Source organism: Quercus suber, unplaced genomic scaffold (assembly GCF_002906115.3).
Source record: "Quercus suber isolate HL8 unplaced genomic scaffold, Cork oak 2.0 scaffold_117, whole genome shotgun sequence".
NCBI lineage: Eukaryota > Viridiplantae > Streptophyta > Magnoliopsida > Fagales > Fagaceae > Quercus > Quercus suber.
The window spans coordinates 119666-140380 of NW_027069582.1; the positions used below are offsets into that span (position 1 = coordinate 119666).

General features: G+C 30.8%; 1 protein-coding gene across 1 annotated transcript; it reads left to right on the forward strand.

Annotated features, from left to right (window-relative positions):
* Window positions 1–11725: 11725 nt before the first annotated feature.
* LOC111989325 (BTB/POZ and TAZ domain-containing protein 3) lies at window positions 11726–16908 on the forward strand. Its single transcript, XM_065775679.1, is given in 7 exon segments — window positions 11726–11846; window positions 13148–13501; window positions 13504–13538; window positions 13832–13962; window positions 14072–14381; window positions 15569–15882; window positions 16462–16908. Coding segments are annotated over 6 exon segments (1224 nt in total). The 5' UTR covers window positions 11726–11846; window positions 13148–13197; the 3' UTR covers window positions 16592–16908.
* The last annotated feature ends 3807 nt before the right edge of the window (window positions 16909–20715 follow it).

Below are 20715 nucleotides of genomic sequence, written 5' to 3' on the forward strand. Positions count from 1 at the left end.
AGAGAAAAACAAAGTATTGCCAATTGTATCAATATTCTTATTGATGAATGCAAAGTCTTCATCAAAGTGAAAAAGAGAATATTGCCAAATGTATCTAAGATATTAAGAGTTTGAGTGAAGTCTTCATTAACGAACCTTTTTTTAGTTTTTTGTTTTAGTTTTGGAGTTCGAACCAATGTTATTATGACAATGTTATTAAACTCTTTTTAATGCCAGTTAAGTGTTAACAAAAAGACAAGTGGCGTATAACTTAATGAATGACAAATTAGTCACTATTCAAACATGAATGGTAGGATTATTTTGAAAAGCAAGATTAAACTAGATGAATTAAAATGAAAAAAGAAACATCTCAAAACTTTAAAGATCAAAATGAGTACAATTTTACACAACTTAAGTCATGATCTTGTATGGATTGAATTACAGATTAGTCACTATTTGTCATTAGTCACTATTCAAACATGAATGGTAGGATTATTTTGAAAAACAAAATTAAACCTAATGAATTAAAATGAAAAATGAAACATCTTAGAACTTTAAAGATCAAAATGAGTATAATTTTACACAGAATTTAAGTCATGATCTTGTATGGATTGAAGATGGACCTAAATTTTTGAGTGATAGCTTGAGAAAAAATAGAGAGTTATGTAACTGATAATTATCTATTTAATAAAATCTCAATTTTTCTTATAAAAATAAAAACTTTTACTCTACTAAGAAAGTAGTATTAATAATAGTTCAATAAAAAAATGATATTTAACCAATTATAACTTATTACACTATGATATTTTATTTTATTTTATTTTTTCTGTTGAGTCCAGAAACTACTCCAATATTGCTCCACCATAAATTTTTTTTTTTTTTTTTGGTTCAGCTCCACCATAAATTTTGAGACAAACCATAAATGAGAATAAATCAAAGAATCTTCGTGACAAGGTAAAGGCCACAAGAGCAAAATAAATGAAAAGGACCCCACCATGGGTTTCATAGTTCTGATCCACAAAAAACTGGCCCCACCTGAGTCATCACGTGGGAACCCACCTCTGAATCACACATCACTCCTTTCCCGTGCTTTGCTGATCAAAACTACGATTCATTCATTTCATCATCATTTTTCATTTCTTCCATTCCCGACTTTTCCAAAACGGACCGGCCCTTTCTTCGTCTTTTGGGTTTTTTTTTTTTTTTTTTTTTTTTTCACACTTTTTCGTCGCCGCCCCACTTTTACACACAGTCTCGCTATTTCAACTCACCACTTGTCGAGAAACTATTGGTTGCTTAGCTTTGCTTGCTTGGATGGTTTTGTGGGACCCGAGCTAGGAGGGTCCCCCTCCACCACCCACTTGTCCAACTAGTTGTTCCTTAACACCGACCATGTCTCTCTTTATTTTCTGATTTCTCATGTTGCCTATCTTCTCATCCCCATGATTCTTTAACATATCTTTCTAGTTTCTACCTTAAGGCTACACATTAATATGTATTTTAATATTTTGTGAGTTCTAGTTACAAGAGATTTGCGGTTTAATTAGTGCTTATGTTAAAAATTAATTGGTGTATTAAACTTAATAATAAAGAGCTATTATTATGTTACAAATGTTATACATTATAATTCTATTATATCTTTTAAAAAAATTTATTACTTTATTAAAATGGTGTTTTAAATATATTTAGAAAAATGTAGTTAAATATATATATAAAGCTTAAGTTGAGAGCAAATCTAATTAGATTTTTTTTTTTTTAATTTGCATCACGTGTCTGTTTTATTATTATTATTATTTTAGTTAAGTGAGTTATTGGGTTCAAAATTCAAAGAGATTATCCATAACTTTGATCAACAATTCTTAGAAACCTCCAAATTCTTTCTCTCTCTCATACCCATTGATCTCTTAAAGGATTTTTTTTTTTTACATTCCTCATAATTATCTACAAAGGTTGTCCATCTTCCCATCAAACACAAACACCAAATATTTATCCCTCTTTTACCTCTTTCAAGTGCCAAAGGTCTCTAAAACACTAAATTTCTACTCCATTTTAAATCATAACATGTTACTATTGCTAATAGAACAAGAAATAGTCACCAAATATAAAAAAAAAAAAAAAAAAACACAACTCAATTCTTTTTACAAAAACAAGACGCAAACTAAACTATTTCAATTTGACGCACTTTATTTTTTATTTTTTAAAATAATATATATTAATATTTAACAAATCCTGTGCATTACACGAGTTACATGCTAATAGTATATAAATATTAAGAAAACACATATAATCTTAACCAATTTGTACATGAAATAGATACTAAAGTTATTAATAAAAGTATTTTTGTTTCATTTTTTTTTAAATATGAATTTATAGCTCATAATTGAATATGTATTTTTCTTACTAAGACCCTATTTATAAATGCACCTCGTTGAACTTGAGGCAACATTATTTTTATTTTTGTTTTTGTTTTGATTTTGTGTGTGGAAGGAATCTAACATTATTAATACAGTGTTGAGGATTGTATAATGAGTTGGATGATATTTCTTCAAGCTACTAATTTAAGTACATGTGGGTAGATGAAATTAATGAATCACATCCATGATTGAATTTGACAATTCATGTAAAAAGTACAAATTCATTGATTTTTATTTTTACTTTTCATATGTCAATAGTTGGATGTACAGGGATTTGAAGTTTTGAATCTTAAATGTTTTTGCTAGAAATACCACAAAATGATAGTTGAATTACAAAATTCTTGACAATTAACAATTGAATTCTAGATAATGAGTTAATAGAGATTTTCTAAAGTATAAACTAAATTTATTCCTTCATACTAGGATATTAAATTCATCGCTAAGCCTTGGATGGAATCCTTCGAGTTCGAGAAATGCATACATTCTTTTCCAAGCAACCATATAATACACATACCTTAACCAATACTTCAAGCCAGAAACAAAAGCTAAGATATTATTTCACTTTTAATATTGCTATTTAGTATGAGAAGGACCAATTTTTCCTTTGAACTGAATTGAAAAAAGCTCCCCAAAACAATTACAGAGCATTGTATAAGACCCTAATAATATGTATCATTTTCAATCACATAACTTGTTTGACTATGAAAAGGGTTATGTCATATGTGATTATAAGATTTTTGTCCATACAAAATTCCGACACGTGAATATTCTTTTCAATATAATAGTATTCATAGAATAATGGGTTTCATTGCTAAATTCTTCATCAATATAATAGTGTTTATAGAATAATGGTATTCATTGCTAAATTCTTCCTCCTTTTTTTATTGTCCTTGTCACTTAATGAGGAGAACCAACATGTTCAACCCGTAAGATTACAACACTTGTCCGTAAAATTCTCACCCTTTGAAAAAAGAAAAATTAAAATCTAATCAAGTAGCAATAAAGAATAAATTAATCAACCAAACCTACTTTTTTAACCATTACGATTATGATTCACAAATAAATACACTTTACTGACCGCCACATTTATTATCAAATGTATGATTTTTCAAAGAATCGAACTAAGAAGAGCAAGTGTCAATTACTAGTCCACAAGATTTGCTTTTGGCTAGGGACAAACTGTGAAATGCTAGTATATTTTACCGACCCTCTATATTTGCTAAAGTTTAAAGGTATGGATGTCAACGACTCTAACGTACCCTTGAAGTATAGGACAAAACCCAAGTGATTGATCAACTTGAGTTATATAATATATAGAGGAACTTAGCCAACAGCCAAGAGCTAGAGGACCACTTCTTGTAAAATAATAACAATCAAAATCATCTGACTATGATTCTTGATGTTTTATAACACCGCCGCACTGATAGTTTTGTTTCAGAGGTTTGATCTAAATTATTTGGAGTGTACTTTGATAGTAAGATAAGTTTAAATTTGTAGAGATATAATAAAATGTGGAGATATGACGTTTGCTTTATAATAATTTCTTTTTATCACTCGGTTTAATGAATACAGTGTCATGTTAAACCAAGTGTCAACTCTCGCTAAGAATAGGTTACACTAATTTCAAAGACATAGGAGTGCACATGCATTAGGTACCCAAGAGAGCAAAAAACTCTAAATGGTAACCCCCCAATGAAGAATGGTACTATAAACCTAACTTTGATGGAGCTGTCTTTTTTGGAGTAATAATCTGGGAATGATGGTTGCAAGAAGAGCAGCCCAGCTCGCACTTGGCATTGGCATCACACGTTCAATCTTTGAAGGTGATTCGAAGATAATTATTAAAGCTCTACAGGATTAAACAACTTTATTTTTACCTTGTTAATTAAGTTTGTTAGAGTACTTTGCAAAGTTATAATTCTTCTCACATAGGTTGACAAGGCAATGAGGTTGCTCATGCCTTGACCACAAGAGTGAGATTATCTTTTCCATTATTGGTTTGGATGGAGTCTCTATTGTTTTTTTTTTTTTTTTTTTTTTTTTTTTTTTTTTTTTTTTGTGTGAGGGAATTAGGATTTGGTAAGGATCTAGTGTCATGGCCGTATGGTTGTTGCACACTACCAAAACAAGGGTGGAAAATAAAAATAAAGTGTTAAATAATTTTTTTTTTTTGACATGAACAAAAGTCACAAAATTATGTAATTTTTAGTTTTTTACACATTATAAATTTTTTTGTTTTGAGTTGCTATAGTATTTAATAGCTAACTCATAACGGATATAGACAACAAGGTTCAAATCAGAGCAATATATAATCTTAGGATGGAATCCAAATTTTAATACAAAATATTGTAAAATCAAAATAGTCACTTCACAAGTATAAATGCTTGTGGGATATGGGGGACAAAAGTCAATGTTTAAGTTTCCAAAAGAAAGTTTCACACACATATACACTTAGATTAGGATAAAGTAGAATTTCTATATTATATATATAAAAAAATGATCTCACACTTAAATGATACAATTTATCATTTAATCTTAAAAAATGATTACAATAATTCCAAGAAAAATAAATGGCTACAATGATTCCAAGCAATATTTGATGCGAGTCATAAGGAGTATGAGTTAGACACAAGGGTCTTGTTCAAAGGAGTGAAACTTTGTCATGAGTCAAAATCTAAAGACAACTTGACCCTCTTAAACGGCTCAAAATTGGGTAAGCAATGAAAAAGCAAAGGCATAGCACCTTAAAATCGATGAAGATATTATTTTTGCCGACAAGGGTCTATGTACAAAGAATGAGTAAGAGACCTTTTCATGAGTCCAAATGTCAAGACAAACTTTTTTTTTTTTTTTTGGAAAGGGTCAAGACAAACTTGAGTCTGGACTCTTTCAAACAACTCAAAATTTGGGAAAGAAATATATAAATTAAGAAAGCCAGTTCTCAAGGCATAGCAGCTTCAAATTAATGAAAGTATTTTGTCGAACTTCATATAGTAATAAATAATAAATAAATGTGTTAAAGTTATGTTTGGAGTTTGGACCTTCCAAGAGTCTTTTTCGCCATGTTGTTCTCAAGCGACATGTGCTTCCTTTGACAACTGCTTGTTTTGTTAGTATGCAAACCAACATTATTATTATGGTAACTACTTAACTCACTACTTGTTATGGTGATAATTGGTGAGGAGTAAATAATCACTTTCAAATAGATTTATCATTAATTTCATTTTAATTCTGCACAACTTCAACCTATTATTTCAATAAATTATGAAAAAAATTATAAAACAAATCGTGTCATTAGACTTGTTCTATAACAAAACCAAAATTGTTTATTCAAACTTCTAACACCTTGCCAATAAATTGTATTTTTTTTTTATACATCGACAATTGGGGTTAAAGGGGATTTCAACCATGAATTTCTTGAAAAATTAAAATATGTCAATCAATTGAGTTACAAAACTTTTGGTACCAATTCTTAAAATTCTCAACCAAGTATTCCTCATTAAAAAATTAAAGTTAGTTAATTTATACTTTTAGTCCTAATAGCCAAATCAAAATTTCTCTTAATCTTATAGTATTCTAAGTTTCTAACACCCATAAAATGCATAACTAGAATAGCAAATTCCGTCGGCAGATTGGTGCTATTCACTTTGAGCATACTTCTCTTTCAGTCTGTTTCACAAAGCTAACGTGGAAAAGATTATGGAAAAGTACGTAGCACATACCATCATTGAACATATATATCTTGAAAGTGGGGATAGAAGATATCCATATTAGAGAAAGGAACAAGCCCCTAATTTTGAAAATGTGCACCATTATCAGCAATGACTTTGCTTGTAGGTAACCAGAACGGATCAAATATTGTTTTCAACTCCTCCTCCATTTGCAATTTTAGTAAATCTCAAATTGAGAATTAACCTTTTTATGAAGCAAATAAATCCAATGAGAGAAGATTACTTGCGATAATCGAAAGTATAAATTTTGGAATTCAATATATATATATATATATATACACGCGCGCACACTAATTTTATGACCGAGTTAAACTTTCTATTAAAAGCTTTGTAATTCAATTAATTTATATATCTTGACATTTATAATTGAGATATCTAGTATTCAAATTCTTCATCCTATCGTGTAACTATCGAATAATCAAGGCATCCCCAAAGAAAAGGAAAAAGGGTAGTGAAGTGAGTGAAGGGAATATTCCACAGGTTCCTTAAGTACAAAGATAGGTACCCAAGTAATTCTATGATATAATTGACAAGCTACCAAAAATAACAACAATATCCAACTCCAGCCCACATAGACTAAAGGCTCTTTAATGAGCTTGCATGTACTTAGTCGGCGGCACTGTAACTTTACACCTATACTAGTTGGAGTAGGTTGGTGTTTTGCTGCTGACTTGGAGTTTGGTATCTTTTTATTATTTTAGCGGAAAATTATTAAGTATTGTCAGACTACTATAAATATATAGTCTATTCTCTCACATGAATAATGAATCATATCATAAATTTAATTAGTGGGATTAATCATTCACATGAGATGGGAGGGTATGCATTTATAGCACTCTAGGCATACACAATAATTTTTCTCTTTTAGTTGAGTTTAAATAAGATTGTATTTATTGTTAGATTGTTAATTTATTGTGTGTAATTTTGGGCATAAACTTAATTTTTTTGAGTACTTTTTATTTCCATCTTAAGTTAAGACTACAGAGTACTCTGAGCTAGCACAGGTGAGGTTCCAAGAGACAGCACAATAATAACAAACTGTTATTTTTATTTATTTATTTATTTATAATATTACGACATTCTTCATTTGTAAATAAATTTATTTTATAGTTCAAATTAAATATATCATGAGTCTCAACTAGTTGGCTTGTGTTTTAACAGAGACATTTAAGATTCAAATCTCTATACTCCTAATTATTGAATTATAAAAAAATTATTTAATATTATAAATCTAAATGTCTACTAAGTGTCAAGTTATTTAAAATTTAAATAATGTAATACACTACAAATTTTCACATCTATAAAATCTTAATCGTGAAATGAAGCTAATCAACTTAACGTGAATGCTTTCTCAAAAAAAAAAAAAAAACTTAACGTGAATGCATCCTAAACTAAGCAATATACATTCTTCATCAAAGGAATGGAACCATGTCTAATGATTCAAGAATAAATAATATATTATGATTTAAGTCTAAATTAATATATCATATATAAAACTAGCATTTATCCAGTGTTACAAAAAATTGGCGAAAAGGAAAGACACATATATTGTTTTCCATACATTTATCATTCATTAAATGAAACTCAATATTATTTTTAACTTCAAAAGTCATCTATTATTGATAATATGCTAATTTCATAACAATTTGCTTTCTATTTTACAAATTCAAAAGGCCCTTTAGAAAATCATATTTCTATTTGCTGTAAAACTTAATTTTGACAATATTCCTAACTAAAAAGTAAAAATTCCCTTTCCATACTTATAGTCAAAGTTGGAAGAGTTCGTTAAGTATAACTACTGTGTAAAGTGTAAACAAGTTGTTAGTTTATTCATCTTCTACTCCTTACCTATTGTTGACACAATCCTAAAGAAAAAAAAAATGATGATGAATCAAAAGCATACATGTGATTCAAATTTACTACAAGTATACAATCTCTTTATAAAAAAGTAATATTCAATATAATGATAAAAAAGAAGTACAAAAATAGTAAATAAATAAGAGTAAAATTGCTTAAAGACCTTTAACTTCTTTCTTCGCAGAGTTCTTCATTGTTTTGCGGATTAGGAAACAATTCTTGTTGTATAAAATAATCACAAAATAAAAAAATTAGAAATTTTTTTTTCAATTTTTTTTTTTTTGGGGGGGGGGGGGGGGGGAGGGGGGTGGGGGGGGGGGTGGGGGGGGNAACACAAAGAAGCAATGGAGCCAAAATAATTTTCTTCTAGTAAAATATGCTCACCCCCAAAAAAAAAAAATTTAATAAATAAATAAAAATCTTCTAGAACTTAGAAACTATTAAAAAAAAAAAAAAAACCCACCCGGAAAACACTGATTAAAACTGCATCAAAGTGATTTTAACTTCAAATTTCACAAGAAAAAAGAGAAAGCAGCTAATCAAACCGAACAGAATGGAAATAGTTATGAAGGAGAAGAAATTGGAGGTACCTTAATGAAGAAGTAGATACATCAAGTGATTGTAGGAAATGGGTCAAGATTTGTTTATGGAAAATGCAATGAAAAGACTGATGGGTCTGTGAGTATTTGTGTGTGTGTGTGTGTGTGTGAAGCAGAGCAGAGTAATATAGACAAAGATTTTAGTGAGAGAGAGGAGGAGAGACGTGTGCCTAAAACAGGAGGGAATTGAGAGTAGGAGTCTGTTATTTAGTGGGGGAATGAAAGGCATTAGTTTTGGTCTTTAATGTCATTTAAGTCCATTACTTACAGTAGCTTTGTTTCTTTTTCTTTCTTTCATTTTTATCATCATGGTTGTTGTTGTTGTTATGGTTATTTGTCATCTCTCTCATGGTATATTCAATTATTATCTTCTTTTTCTTTTCTTTTTTTAATTTAATAGTTGGCGGTGAGAATTTATTTGAGATTTTGGACATCTTTGTCAGAAAAAATAAATGTTATTCTTACCATATCTTCACAATATTTTCATAACAAATCTTAAATGAAAAATTATTATTGAAAGATAAAAAAGTAATTTTGATAATGGATTTAAATTAGAACATAAAAAAATATTATAAACATAACATTTCTCTTATTAAAAAAAATTAGAAAAACGAAAATATTTTATGAAACTTTTCTCTCATAACATATGGGACCCGTATGTGTGGGGCTCATACACCTCTTTTAAAAATGAAAAAATATCTCATTAGATTTTTCTCTCATAATATGTGAGACCCATATTTATAGGATACATAGCTTATGAGATAAATATAAATCTTTGCATTATTTTTTGTGTTCTATTTCATTTTACTAATCACAATTTATCATATATTTATTCAAGCTTTCTTATAAAATACTCAAACTTGTGATTGGAAAAAAAAAAGTGGGATAGTATAGAGGATTTGAATATGAAACCGTTTTGTAGCATATTTTATTTTTAGAAATTAGAATCACCAAAAAATTATTATTTGAGTTAATGCTCTTGGCCATTGAGTTATTGTCCTTATAGGACTAAGGATAATAAACTACTATTATCGAAAGAGGATAATAAACTACTACTATTTTTATGGCTGAATTATTTGTTAAAGCTGAATTTTGTCTCTACAATATAGAATGGACCAATTTTATTTATTGAAGTTTCGGAGAAAGTATACCACTTGCTGTCAAAGTTGACTGTTGAAATCATAAAAATTGTTCTACATTTGATTACTTTGATTTATTTGCAGGGTCTAGAGCTTTAAAAAAAAATGAAAATGACATGCTACAGTTTCTGTTTGTTTTAATATTTAATATTTTCTCTCTATTATCTCCAAAAAAAAAATTCTATATACTAAATCATTTTCTAAAAAATATTTCCTTAAAACTATTTAATTTTTCTATGTTTAGAACTAGAAGCAACCTTAAAATAAATTGTAAAATTATCTATTGACCTCTTTTATTTAGCAACGCGTGAGATAGAATTGTTTCCTTACTTTGCTTCACCTAAAACAAAATTGTTTTTTAGAAAATTTTAGTAGAAAACAACTTTACTTCATATCAAATTAAATAAGGAAAGTTAAGAGATATTTTTCATTTGACCTTCTTATTTTTTTTAATACAAATAAAAAAAGTACGGAAAATTATCTTCACATAAGATATTCTATTAAAACAAACGGAACTCATGTATAAGACAATTTTCATGAACATTAGTCCATACCGAAAGAAATTGAGGGCAAAAGGAATATTTAAACCCCTTTAGGTACTAAACTGATACAATCGATAATTTAAGAATAAAATTGACTATAACAAAAAGTTATGTACCAAAATCATATTGCGAAAGAAAGAACTAAAAGAAATAACATTTTGAGCATTTTTTTTTTTTTTTAAATTCCACTAACTTGATAAAATTTAAGAAAATGGTAGAACAAAAAATCGACCAAAAAAAAAAAAAATATATATATATATATATATGACAACGAATATCAGATTCAATTTCAACAACCCACCCTCCCATGCATAAATCTGAAATTCCATATTCTCTCCTCACTTCCATTTTATCCATATACAAAAATTTAGACTTTATGTATTACTAAATGTCTTAATCATAAGAAAGGAAAAAATACTACAGTGGACTTATGCATCAAATAAATATCATGCATTAATCATTGAAGGTTAAGAAGTTTCACACTCCCAAAATTTAGAATCTAGTAAAAAATTGTATCTTATAAATACACTAAATTTTTTAGTTCAAGTTAAATTGTTTTGGAAGCCAAGCCTAGCTTTTATGAAGGCCATGACAAAGACTTAATTTTTTTTTTTGTAATTTAAAACGTATGTTTTAAACTTAATGAACACAATTTCGAACTAGAATGAAATCTTGCTTACCTCAATTTGTTTTTAGGGAATTAATTTGATTGGAGGCCAACAAAATTCCAGGACAGTGAGGAGCCAAAGTTATAACGTGTTCATAGCAAGCCAAGGATAAGTGCCATCCTTCATATATCTGGTGAAATTTGAGGTTAGTGAATGGCACCAAAATACCATATTGTGACAAAACAAAATAGTGGAGGGTGGAGCCAGATAAGATTGAATCTTACCAAACCAAATTAGAGTTAAATGGCAATGACAACAATTGGAGAATCGGAGAGATTATCAATGCCAGATTTCATAATTATATAGAAAAATCTAGAATTGGACTTATAGCATAGTTATTAAAAGTGGATCATATGCTAAATATAGTTCAATTATAGTTTTAATCAGTGTTTTCCGGGTGGGTTTTTTTTTTTTTTTTAATAGTTTCTAAGTTCTAGAAGATTTTTATTTATTTATTAAATTTTTTTTTTTTGGGGGTGAGCATATTTTACTAGAAGAAAATTATTTTGGCTCCATTGCTTCTTTGTGTTTTTATTTTAATAAAAATAATACCCATCAAATATTTTCCCTAAAAATCAAATTAAGTTCGTTTTTTTAAAAGTGTGATTTTTTGTTGGAAATTGAAATACATTTCCACCTTAAAAAGTTAGGATTTTTCTCATCAGAGAAATTTTATATAGTAGAAGAAAAGTTTAGGACTTTTACTTGAGGATGCTTTTGTTATTATGTTTTGAATACTATGATTGATTTGGGTTTTGATTTTTGTGAAGATATTTGAAGGGGCTTGTTTGGAATATTATTAATAACTTTTTTAAAAATTTGATTTTCAGGTTCTATAGCTCTGTACCATAAAGCTTCTAGGAAGAATTGCACAAATCTCAAATATTTTTGTGTGAGATTTGCTGCCTTTTCTGAAGGTAACTCTCCCCATCTGGTGTGTATGTATTTGATTGCCGAGAAACCTTTAAAAAGTTAATTAAATTTAACCCACCTGTGATTTGGGTCAAAGTTTGATCCACCAAAGAGTGATTTACCCACTTGGGTCTAATTTACACAGATTGTAATGTCTACACTAAACTCATGACTCATGAGCCAAAACTAAATACAGTTAGACCCAGGTGGGTTAAAGTGTAAATTTTTGAATCAGGTTGTTTAATTCATACTTGACCAGAACTTTTCCCCAAAGGAAAATAATTTTTGTAAGACTTGGAGTTTTTTATTTATTTTCTTATACTTCCTTGCCATTTAAGAAATTTCTACCATGTAATTATCGTTTGTTTTGTATTAATGGTTGACTAGCTGCCAAGCTTGGTTTCTATATAAAAATTCCTTTTAATTCTTCATATTCTATGGATATCATCTATGTGTAATAAATAAAAAGGAAGTCTTATTTATTATTTATTTACATATTATGCATGTTCTTGTAATCATTATTCAATATGTATCATTTGCAAATGTTTAATTGTTAATGTGTGTGTGAATGTGGACTTTTGTCTTGAATTTGACACTTTAATCATTATCGTAATCTCCAACTACTTTTTTTTTAATTACTTTTGTCATCAATGGAATAGATGCTATAATCCTTGTATGTTTTCGTTTGGTACTTTTATGATTAATTCTTTTTTTTGATAGGTAAACTTTTATGATTAATTCTTCTAACACATTCCCTATAAAGGTTACAGTATGTATGCGCATTTCAATGTCTAAATTTGTGTGAATGGCACATGGAAGGTTTATGGAAGATTCATTTAAACAATTAGTTATAATTTTAAGTAAAGTATCTGGTTAGGGTGGATTCTGAACTTTTGTGGCAAATTAATTTAAGGTTTCCTGGTATTGATTTTTGTGGGCATGGAAGAAATCTGTAACCTCAAAGCAAAGCAACTTTATGAATGTTCTACAAGTCATAGTAAAGGATGTATGAAATTGATTCTTTTCCTATTTGATAATATGGGGTGTTCTGCTTTGTTTGTTTACTTCTGTTTGGCATTCCTTTTCTGAAGAAGTTTGACATTATGATGCAAACTTTAGATCCCATTTAAGCAACTATATATCTAGATTTGTTTCCAACATAATCACTGTTTCATTAATATCATCGTCAAATACCATGCATGCTATGTTCCCTTTGTTTCATTGATACTCTTTTAATATCATTTTGAACTTTAGCCACTTGCAATTAATTGACACTTCTCATAATCTGTTTTTATCTTGTATGCAGATCCTTGATTAGAATTTGATAGCTGTGTAGTGCATAATACCTAGTATTTAATGGCTTCATCAGATCTTGACTATCCCTGGCCATCCTCAACTGGTGAATCCTTCTGTGGATCTTTTAATATACACCTAGAAGAAGATAATCCAGCCGATATTTTACCTGTGCTGGAAGTTCCCTCCTCTTCTGTATCCTCTAAATGTAATATTCCAAAACCACCTTCTCTCCCTAGTAAATCCTGTATTAGAATCAAATATTCCAATAGGCTTTCAGAGTGTAGCTCTGTCCCCAAGGAAACAAAAGATACATGGGACAAGCTTTTCAAGGAAGGATATGGTTCAGATGTCTATATTATTACAGAGGAAAATCATATATTCTGGCTCATTCCAGTATTCTGGTGAGTCGATTGAACTTCCTTTATAATTTTGAGCTAGCCCAATTTTTATTGCTGGTCCTGACTTAATAGTGTAAAGACATTCACTTGAAAATATTATACTGACAAAGTTGCAGCCTTTTCAATTTCTAGAAATGGTGGTTTAAATGAGGCAATGGGACTATTGAAACTATAATTAATCATCACATGCAAATTCTGGAATTTCTTTATTTTAGTTGCTGAGGAATTTTTGAACAGGGATGGGCCTAAAGGCTTTTTTTTATTTATTATTTTTTATTTTTTTTTTCACTATGCAGAGTGTTGCATCTCCTGTGCTGGGGAATATTCTACAGCAATCAAAAGTTAAGAATGGTATGAGATACATAAAGATTCCCGGGGTGCCTTATCAAGCTGCCTATGCTTTTATTCGTTTTATTTACTCGTCCTGGTATGTTGGAGTTGTCCTTTTCCATCTTTTTGCATCCCCATCTCTCTCTCAGATAGCGATTCTAGCTAAAATGCTCAAAGTTATTTCTTCTTAATATATTCTAATGCAGCTATGAAGAGGATGAAATGAAGCAGTTTGTTCTTCCATGGTCTTTGGTTTTATCACACTCCTACTCAGTCCCATCGCTGAAAAGAGTTTGTATATATGTTCTGGAGCAGGGCTGGCTGACCAAAGAAAACGTGATAGATGTACTTCAATTGGCAAGGAATTGTGATGCACCACGGCTCTCTTTCATTTGTGTTCGTATGATTATCAGAGACTTCAAAACTATATCTTCAACTGAAGGTTGGAAAGTAATGAAGCGGGCTAATCCTGCACTTGAACAAGAACTTCTAGAGTGCCTTGTTGAGGCAGATTCAGTAAGTCAGTTCCTGTTCTTTGTTCAAGGAAAATTATATCTGTCATCATGAACTGAGCATGGAAATTTTAATGGATATATAAATATATGCTTTCTATAATTTATGTACGTTAACTATCTGTTGAATTTATAACATTAAGGCAACAAGGAAGGTTTTTGCACTGGTATGTGGTAGATCCCTGGCTCAACAACCTCCTAATGGATCCACAACATACTAACTTCCTGGTTAGTTAACTTTTAAGCCTTGTAAAAAAAAAAAAAAAAATCCTACCTTTACTTTCTTACTGTTGGGATCTGCACAACATATCCTGCAATGGACTATCTACTTGGTCCTAGCGTGTAAAAATATCCAAATCTATGCCTTTCATAACATTAATATAGAAGATTATTTACTTTCCCCCCCTTCCCCCACCCTTCTCACTACCCTTCACATACTAGTACAAGGACCACTCCATTTGTTGAAAACTACTCTTATCTTTTTTAATCAATGGATTAACTCTATGTTTTTTCCCCTCAAATTAGGTAAAGTACATTAACTTCCCTTGTGTTTTGGGGAAATGTTAGAAATCCACTTTGATTTTTAAAATTTACACTTACTCCTTGTAGTTTTAATTTTCTTCATATAACCAATTTGGATAGTAAGCATTATATTGAGGTTATCCTGGATGAGAATTTAATTTGAAAAACATGTATTTTGACTTCATTTGTAATGGACATAAATGATCTTAAGGACTTATTTGTTAATATAAATCAAAACCTCAAAGAGGTGGATTTTCATTTATAAAAATAAGCGGGTTTTTCTTACATTTCCCCAAACCTTGAGGGAGGCTATTATAGTTTACCCTTTTTAATTTTAGGTCAATTTAAAATTATTTACATTGTATACTTGTCAATTTCTGACTTTCGTAAGTAGAAAGCTCATATTCTTTAGATCATTGATAAACAATTTGTTGGACNGTTTTTCTTACATTTCCCCAAATCTTGGAGGAGGCTATTATAGTTTACCCTTTTTAATTTTAGGTCAATTTAAAATTATTTACATTGTATACTTGTCAATTTTGACTTTCATAAGTAGAAAGCTCATATTCTTTAATCATTGATAAACAATTTGTTGGACAACGAATTTTTTTGTTCTCAATCATCAGCTTACATTTCTTTCATAATTATTTTGTTGATTCTTTGTTTCAGAGAAAAGAAGACCGATTGAAGAAAATGGAAGAGAAAAAGGTGTACTTGCAACTGCATGAGGCGATGGAAGCCCTCCTTCACATATGCAGGGATGGGTGTAGAACAATAGGGCCTCGTGACAAGGTTCTGAAAGGAAGCCAGGTTGCTTGTGGTTTCCCAGCTTGCAAAGGGCTTGAGACTTTAGTCCGTCACTTCTCCAGTTGTAAGACCCGAGTTCCTGGTGGATGTGTTCACTGCAAGCGCATGTGGCAGCTGCTTGAATTGCATTCTCGCTTGTGCAATGACCCTGATTCTTGCAAGGTCCCTCTTTGCAGGTAAGCATGAAATTTCTATCTTTGCCTCTATGCCCTTCATTGTCTGGGGAAAGTATATGATTAGTCCAATCCCCACTTCCCCAAAAAAAGAGTAATGAAAGATGTAGAATGTCATGTTGTGCACATGTCAGCCAAAGTCTCAGATTAACATTTCCTCAATAAGATCATTATCAAAGGTGAAAACCTCCTATTGAATGGCATTCAGGTTGAATTTCACCTAAGTTATTGACAGACATTAAAGAAAAAAAAAATCTATTCTAGAGACTTGAGAGTAGTTAGTTCAATCACTTGGGCAATGCTCAGTTGGCATTGAACCAATTACTTGGTAACTGGGTAGTGCGCTAACACTGGCAGAATCCTAATCTTAGTTGTGTTTATTTTGAGTGATTGATTTGGGCAACATTCCTATATGATAAATTTGATAATTGTCTTAATAAGATTATTTCTGTTCTCCTGCTTCTAGGCATTTCAAGTAAAAAATGTAGCAGCTCATTTTGAGTGATACATGTGGACAACATTCATATATTATAAATTTGATGATATTGTTAATAAGTTCTCTTTTTTCCCTCTTGCTTCCAGGCATTTCAAGGAAAAAATGCAGCAACAGGCGAAGAAAGATGAGGCTAGGTGGAGACTGTTGGTTAGCAAAGTGATATCTGCAAAGAATTCACTGGGGCCATTCTCAGGTCGGCGCTCTGCTTTTTTATGACCTTCTATATGAAATGCACCTTGTATATTCTAAAGAATGTGAGGTGATTAATGAAGCATCTTGGATTTGTTGGGGGAAAATGAATTAACGGGAGGTGCATAACCCCGGTCCTCGTAAGAAATAATGAAAATTGTGGAAAAAATTAATTAGATTATGTGTCCTTGTGGACAAAGAGAGTTTGTTTGCATGCAAGTCTTTTGGGGACTAAAGTTATAAACCAAAAAGGTTACCAAATTAAATTCAGTTCAGGTTGTGAACCATTGACAAACAAACTTATAAAATGCTTGTAATGGCAGCACAAGTGTCTGATTTTGTTACTGCATGATTGATGATGTTAAATTCTGTTGAATGTGCCACATACCAACCTGAGGCCATATTTCGCTTGACTTACGTAAAGTGGACAGAATAAGTTTATTTATAAGGCTAACACTTAAATACAGTATTTTAGTTCAAGTATTTTAGGTGTTGTAACTTGGGAAATTTCAATTAAATTCAACTTGCTAGCCATGGAAGCTGTAATTATACTCAAGGAAGTGCATTGGCCAAAAGTCCCATGATTGTGCTACACTATCGTATACGTAATATGGTTGAATTTATTTATAGAACCAAAGATATAATGTCTTAAGGAAATATACCAAGTTTTACCTTTTCTATATAATTACAAAACATGTTGAATTTATTTATAGAACCAAAGATATAATGTCTTAAGGAAATATACCAAGTTTTACCTTATCCATATAATTACAAAACATGTTTCAAAAGCATCCACTATGAAACTTCAAAAAATTCAATTCCTTTCGTATATCTATCTTCCTTATGCAATATGATTTTTCATGAAATTTGAATGATCCAAAATGGAGCATAAGGATGCAGGGGAAAACTGGATGTAACTTATGTATGCAACAAAAGAAGCTTCAACATGTTTATTTAGAGGAGCCAGTTTAATTTGCTTTCCAAACAAGCCATCAAGGTGCAGCCTAAGTGGTTGGAAGCTTGGGGTGAGCTATAGACCCTGACATCTTAGGTTCGATATTCACTAATGGTTCTTTTGAATTACTTGATACACGGCTCTGGTGGGTGGGAACGCGTATCCATAGTTTACTCTCTAAGAATGGGTCCCTAATAGTTCTTTTGAATTACTTGATACACAGCTCTAGTGGGTGGGAACGCGTATCCATAGTTTACTTTCTAAGAATGGGTCTAAAGGACCTTGCCTTTGTGAGGTTCTACGTCAATTTATAAAATAAAATAAAAATAAAAATAAAATAAAATAAAATAAAATAAAATAAAAAGCACTTCCCCAATGGAAATATATATGAGAGCAAACCTAGCCTATTTACGGTGGTATTATACCCAGTGGGCAAAATACTTAGCGGCCTATAATGAATAATTGATCCATACTGTTCAAAATACATAATGTATAAGCATGGCTTTCAGCATCTTTGCAAATCCTTACATGTTGAACCAGACATATATGCATATGATAGAATAGATGAGTAAAATAAAGAGCTAAAATGCGTAAGAGATATACTATACATAATGACACTAGTTCCTTTTGATGTCCCGTTTTGAAACCACATTTCTTCAAAGTATTACTTTTTAAAACTTCCTTTTTCTTTTAGAAACAGCTCTTTTAAATGGTCCATTTTTAAAAAGCAAAAGAAGTAAGTCGTAGCTAATAACTACTAAATCATATATAGGAATTTGAACCATAGTTTTCCTAATAATTAAAAACAAGATATACTATTGTGTTATAAAGTAAATAAAATAATGAAAAACAAGATATACTATTGTGTTATAAGGTAAATAAACTCAAATTCTTTAATTATTATATACAACAAGTTAATCTATATCTATACCAATAGGACAAAACTTAAGTACAGTACCTTAGGTGCTGTTCCTTTGGTTCTTTTTTTAAGATTCTACCATGTAACTACTTGCTTAAAAAAATACACTTTCTTCTCATGAGAAAAAATTCAAATGGCAAAATCTTAAAAGGAAAACCTAAGGAACAAGATCTAAGTAATGTACATAAATCTTTCTTATACCAATATTATCTATATCTAAAAGCTAAATTGCAACACGTTATTGTTGCTACGTTTCGGTTGAGTCACATCAGTGGCTATTTTATCATTTTCTTTTCATTATTTCTTTAAAAAATATTTATATAAATATCAATATATGTAATAATGCATTATGCCTTTACTCCATCCCAAAACTAATTATAACTTATCAATCATGATATGATAATCAACTTTCACAAGCTTGTCTTTGCACATTCTTCAACCTCAATTTAACTATAATAGAAAATAGGGATAATTACAATTTACCCACCTGTGGTTTGACCCGATTTCTATGTGCCTACCTGTGGTTTAAAGTTTGACACTTTGCCCACATGTGCTTGTTACCGTTACCCAGCCGTAACCCACCTCTCCTTCAGCCGTTACTCTAACACATGATATGTCAAAAACAAAAGCCTAAACAGATCAAAAGACTCCTCACATGAAGAACATACACAAATATGAAGAACATTAACCCAGCAAACTAATACAAATCAAATCAAGTAATATCATCCAACTTGCTCACCAAATTAACTTGCTCACCAAATTAAGATCCCAGATCCAAGGCAGTAAATTTATAAATAAATAAATAAATAAATAAATAAATAAAAAGCAAATTGCAACAGCACCCAAAAACAAAAAGCAATTTCCAAACCCCATTTCAAAAATCATACATTACAGCACAGAGAAAGAGCGAGAGACACACAGAGAAAGAGCGAGCGCGAGAGAGAGAAAGAGTGATCTGCAAAACTAAACCCAAGCATGGACCGCCTCTCGGAGAGAGACAGAAGAAGCAAGCGCACCAGAGACGATCGCGACCGAGACCACAAGCACCGATCGTCTCACCACCACCACTCTTCTTCTTCTTCTTCTTCTTCTAAAAAAAAAATCTATTCTAGAGACTTGAGAGTAGTTAGTTCAATCACTTGGGCAATGCTCAGTTGGCATTGAACCAATTACTTGGTAACTGGGTAGTGCGCTAACACTGGCAGAATCCTAATCTTAGTTGTGTTTATTTTGAGTGGTTGATTTGGGCAACATTCCTATATGATAAATTTGATAATTGTCTTAATAAGATTATTTCTGTTCTCCTGCTTCTAGGCATTTCAAGTAAAAAATGTAGCAGCTCATTTTGAGTGATACATGTGGACAACATTCATATATGATAAATTTGATGATATTGTTAATAAGTTCTCTTTTTTCTCCCTTGCTTCCAGGCATTTCAAGGAAAAAATGCAGCAACAGGCGAAGAAAGATGAGGCTAGGTGGAGACTGTTGGTTAGCAAAGTGATATCTGCAAAGAATTCACTGGGGCCATTCTCAGGTCGGCGCTCTGCTTTTTTATGACCTTTTATATGAAATGCACCTTGTATATTCTAAAGAATGTGAGGTGATTAATGAAGCATCTTGGATTTATTGGGGGAAAATGAATTAACGGGAGGTGCATAAACCCGGTCCTCGTAAGAAATAATGAAAATTGTGGAAAAAATTAATTAGATTATATGTCCTTGTGGACAAAGAGAGTTTGTTTGCATGCAAGTCTTTCAGGGACTAAAGTTATAAACCAAAAAGGTTACCAAATTAAATTCAGTTCAGGTTGTGAACCATTGACAAACAAACTTATAAAATGCTTGTAATGGCAGCACAAGTGTCTGATTTTGTTACTGCATGATTGATGATGTTAAATTCTGTTGAATGTGCCACACACCAACCTGAGGCCATATTTCGCTTGACTTACATAAAGTGGACAGAATAAGTTTATTTATAAGGCTAACACTTAAAGACAGTATTTTAGTTCAAGTATTTTAGGTGTTGTAACTTGGGAATTTTCAATTAAATTCAACTTGCTAGCCATGGAAGCTGTAATTATACTCAAGGAAGTGCATTGGCCAAAAGTCCCATGATTGTGCTACACTGTCGTATACGTAATATGGTTGAATTTATTTATAGAACCAAAGATATAATGTCTTAAGGAAATATACCAAGTTTTACCTTATCTATATAATTACAAAACATGTTTCAAAAGCATCCACTATGAAACTTCAAAAAATTCAATTCCTTTCG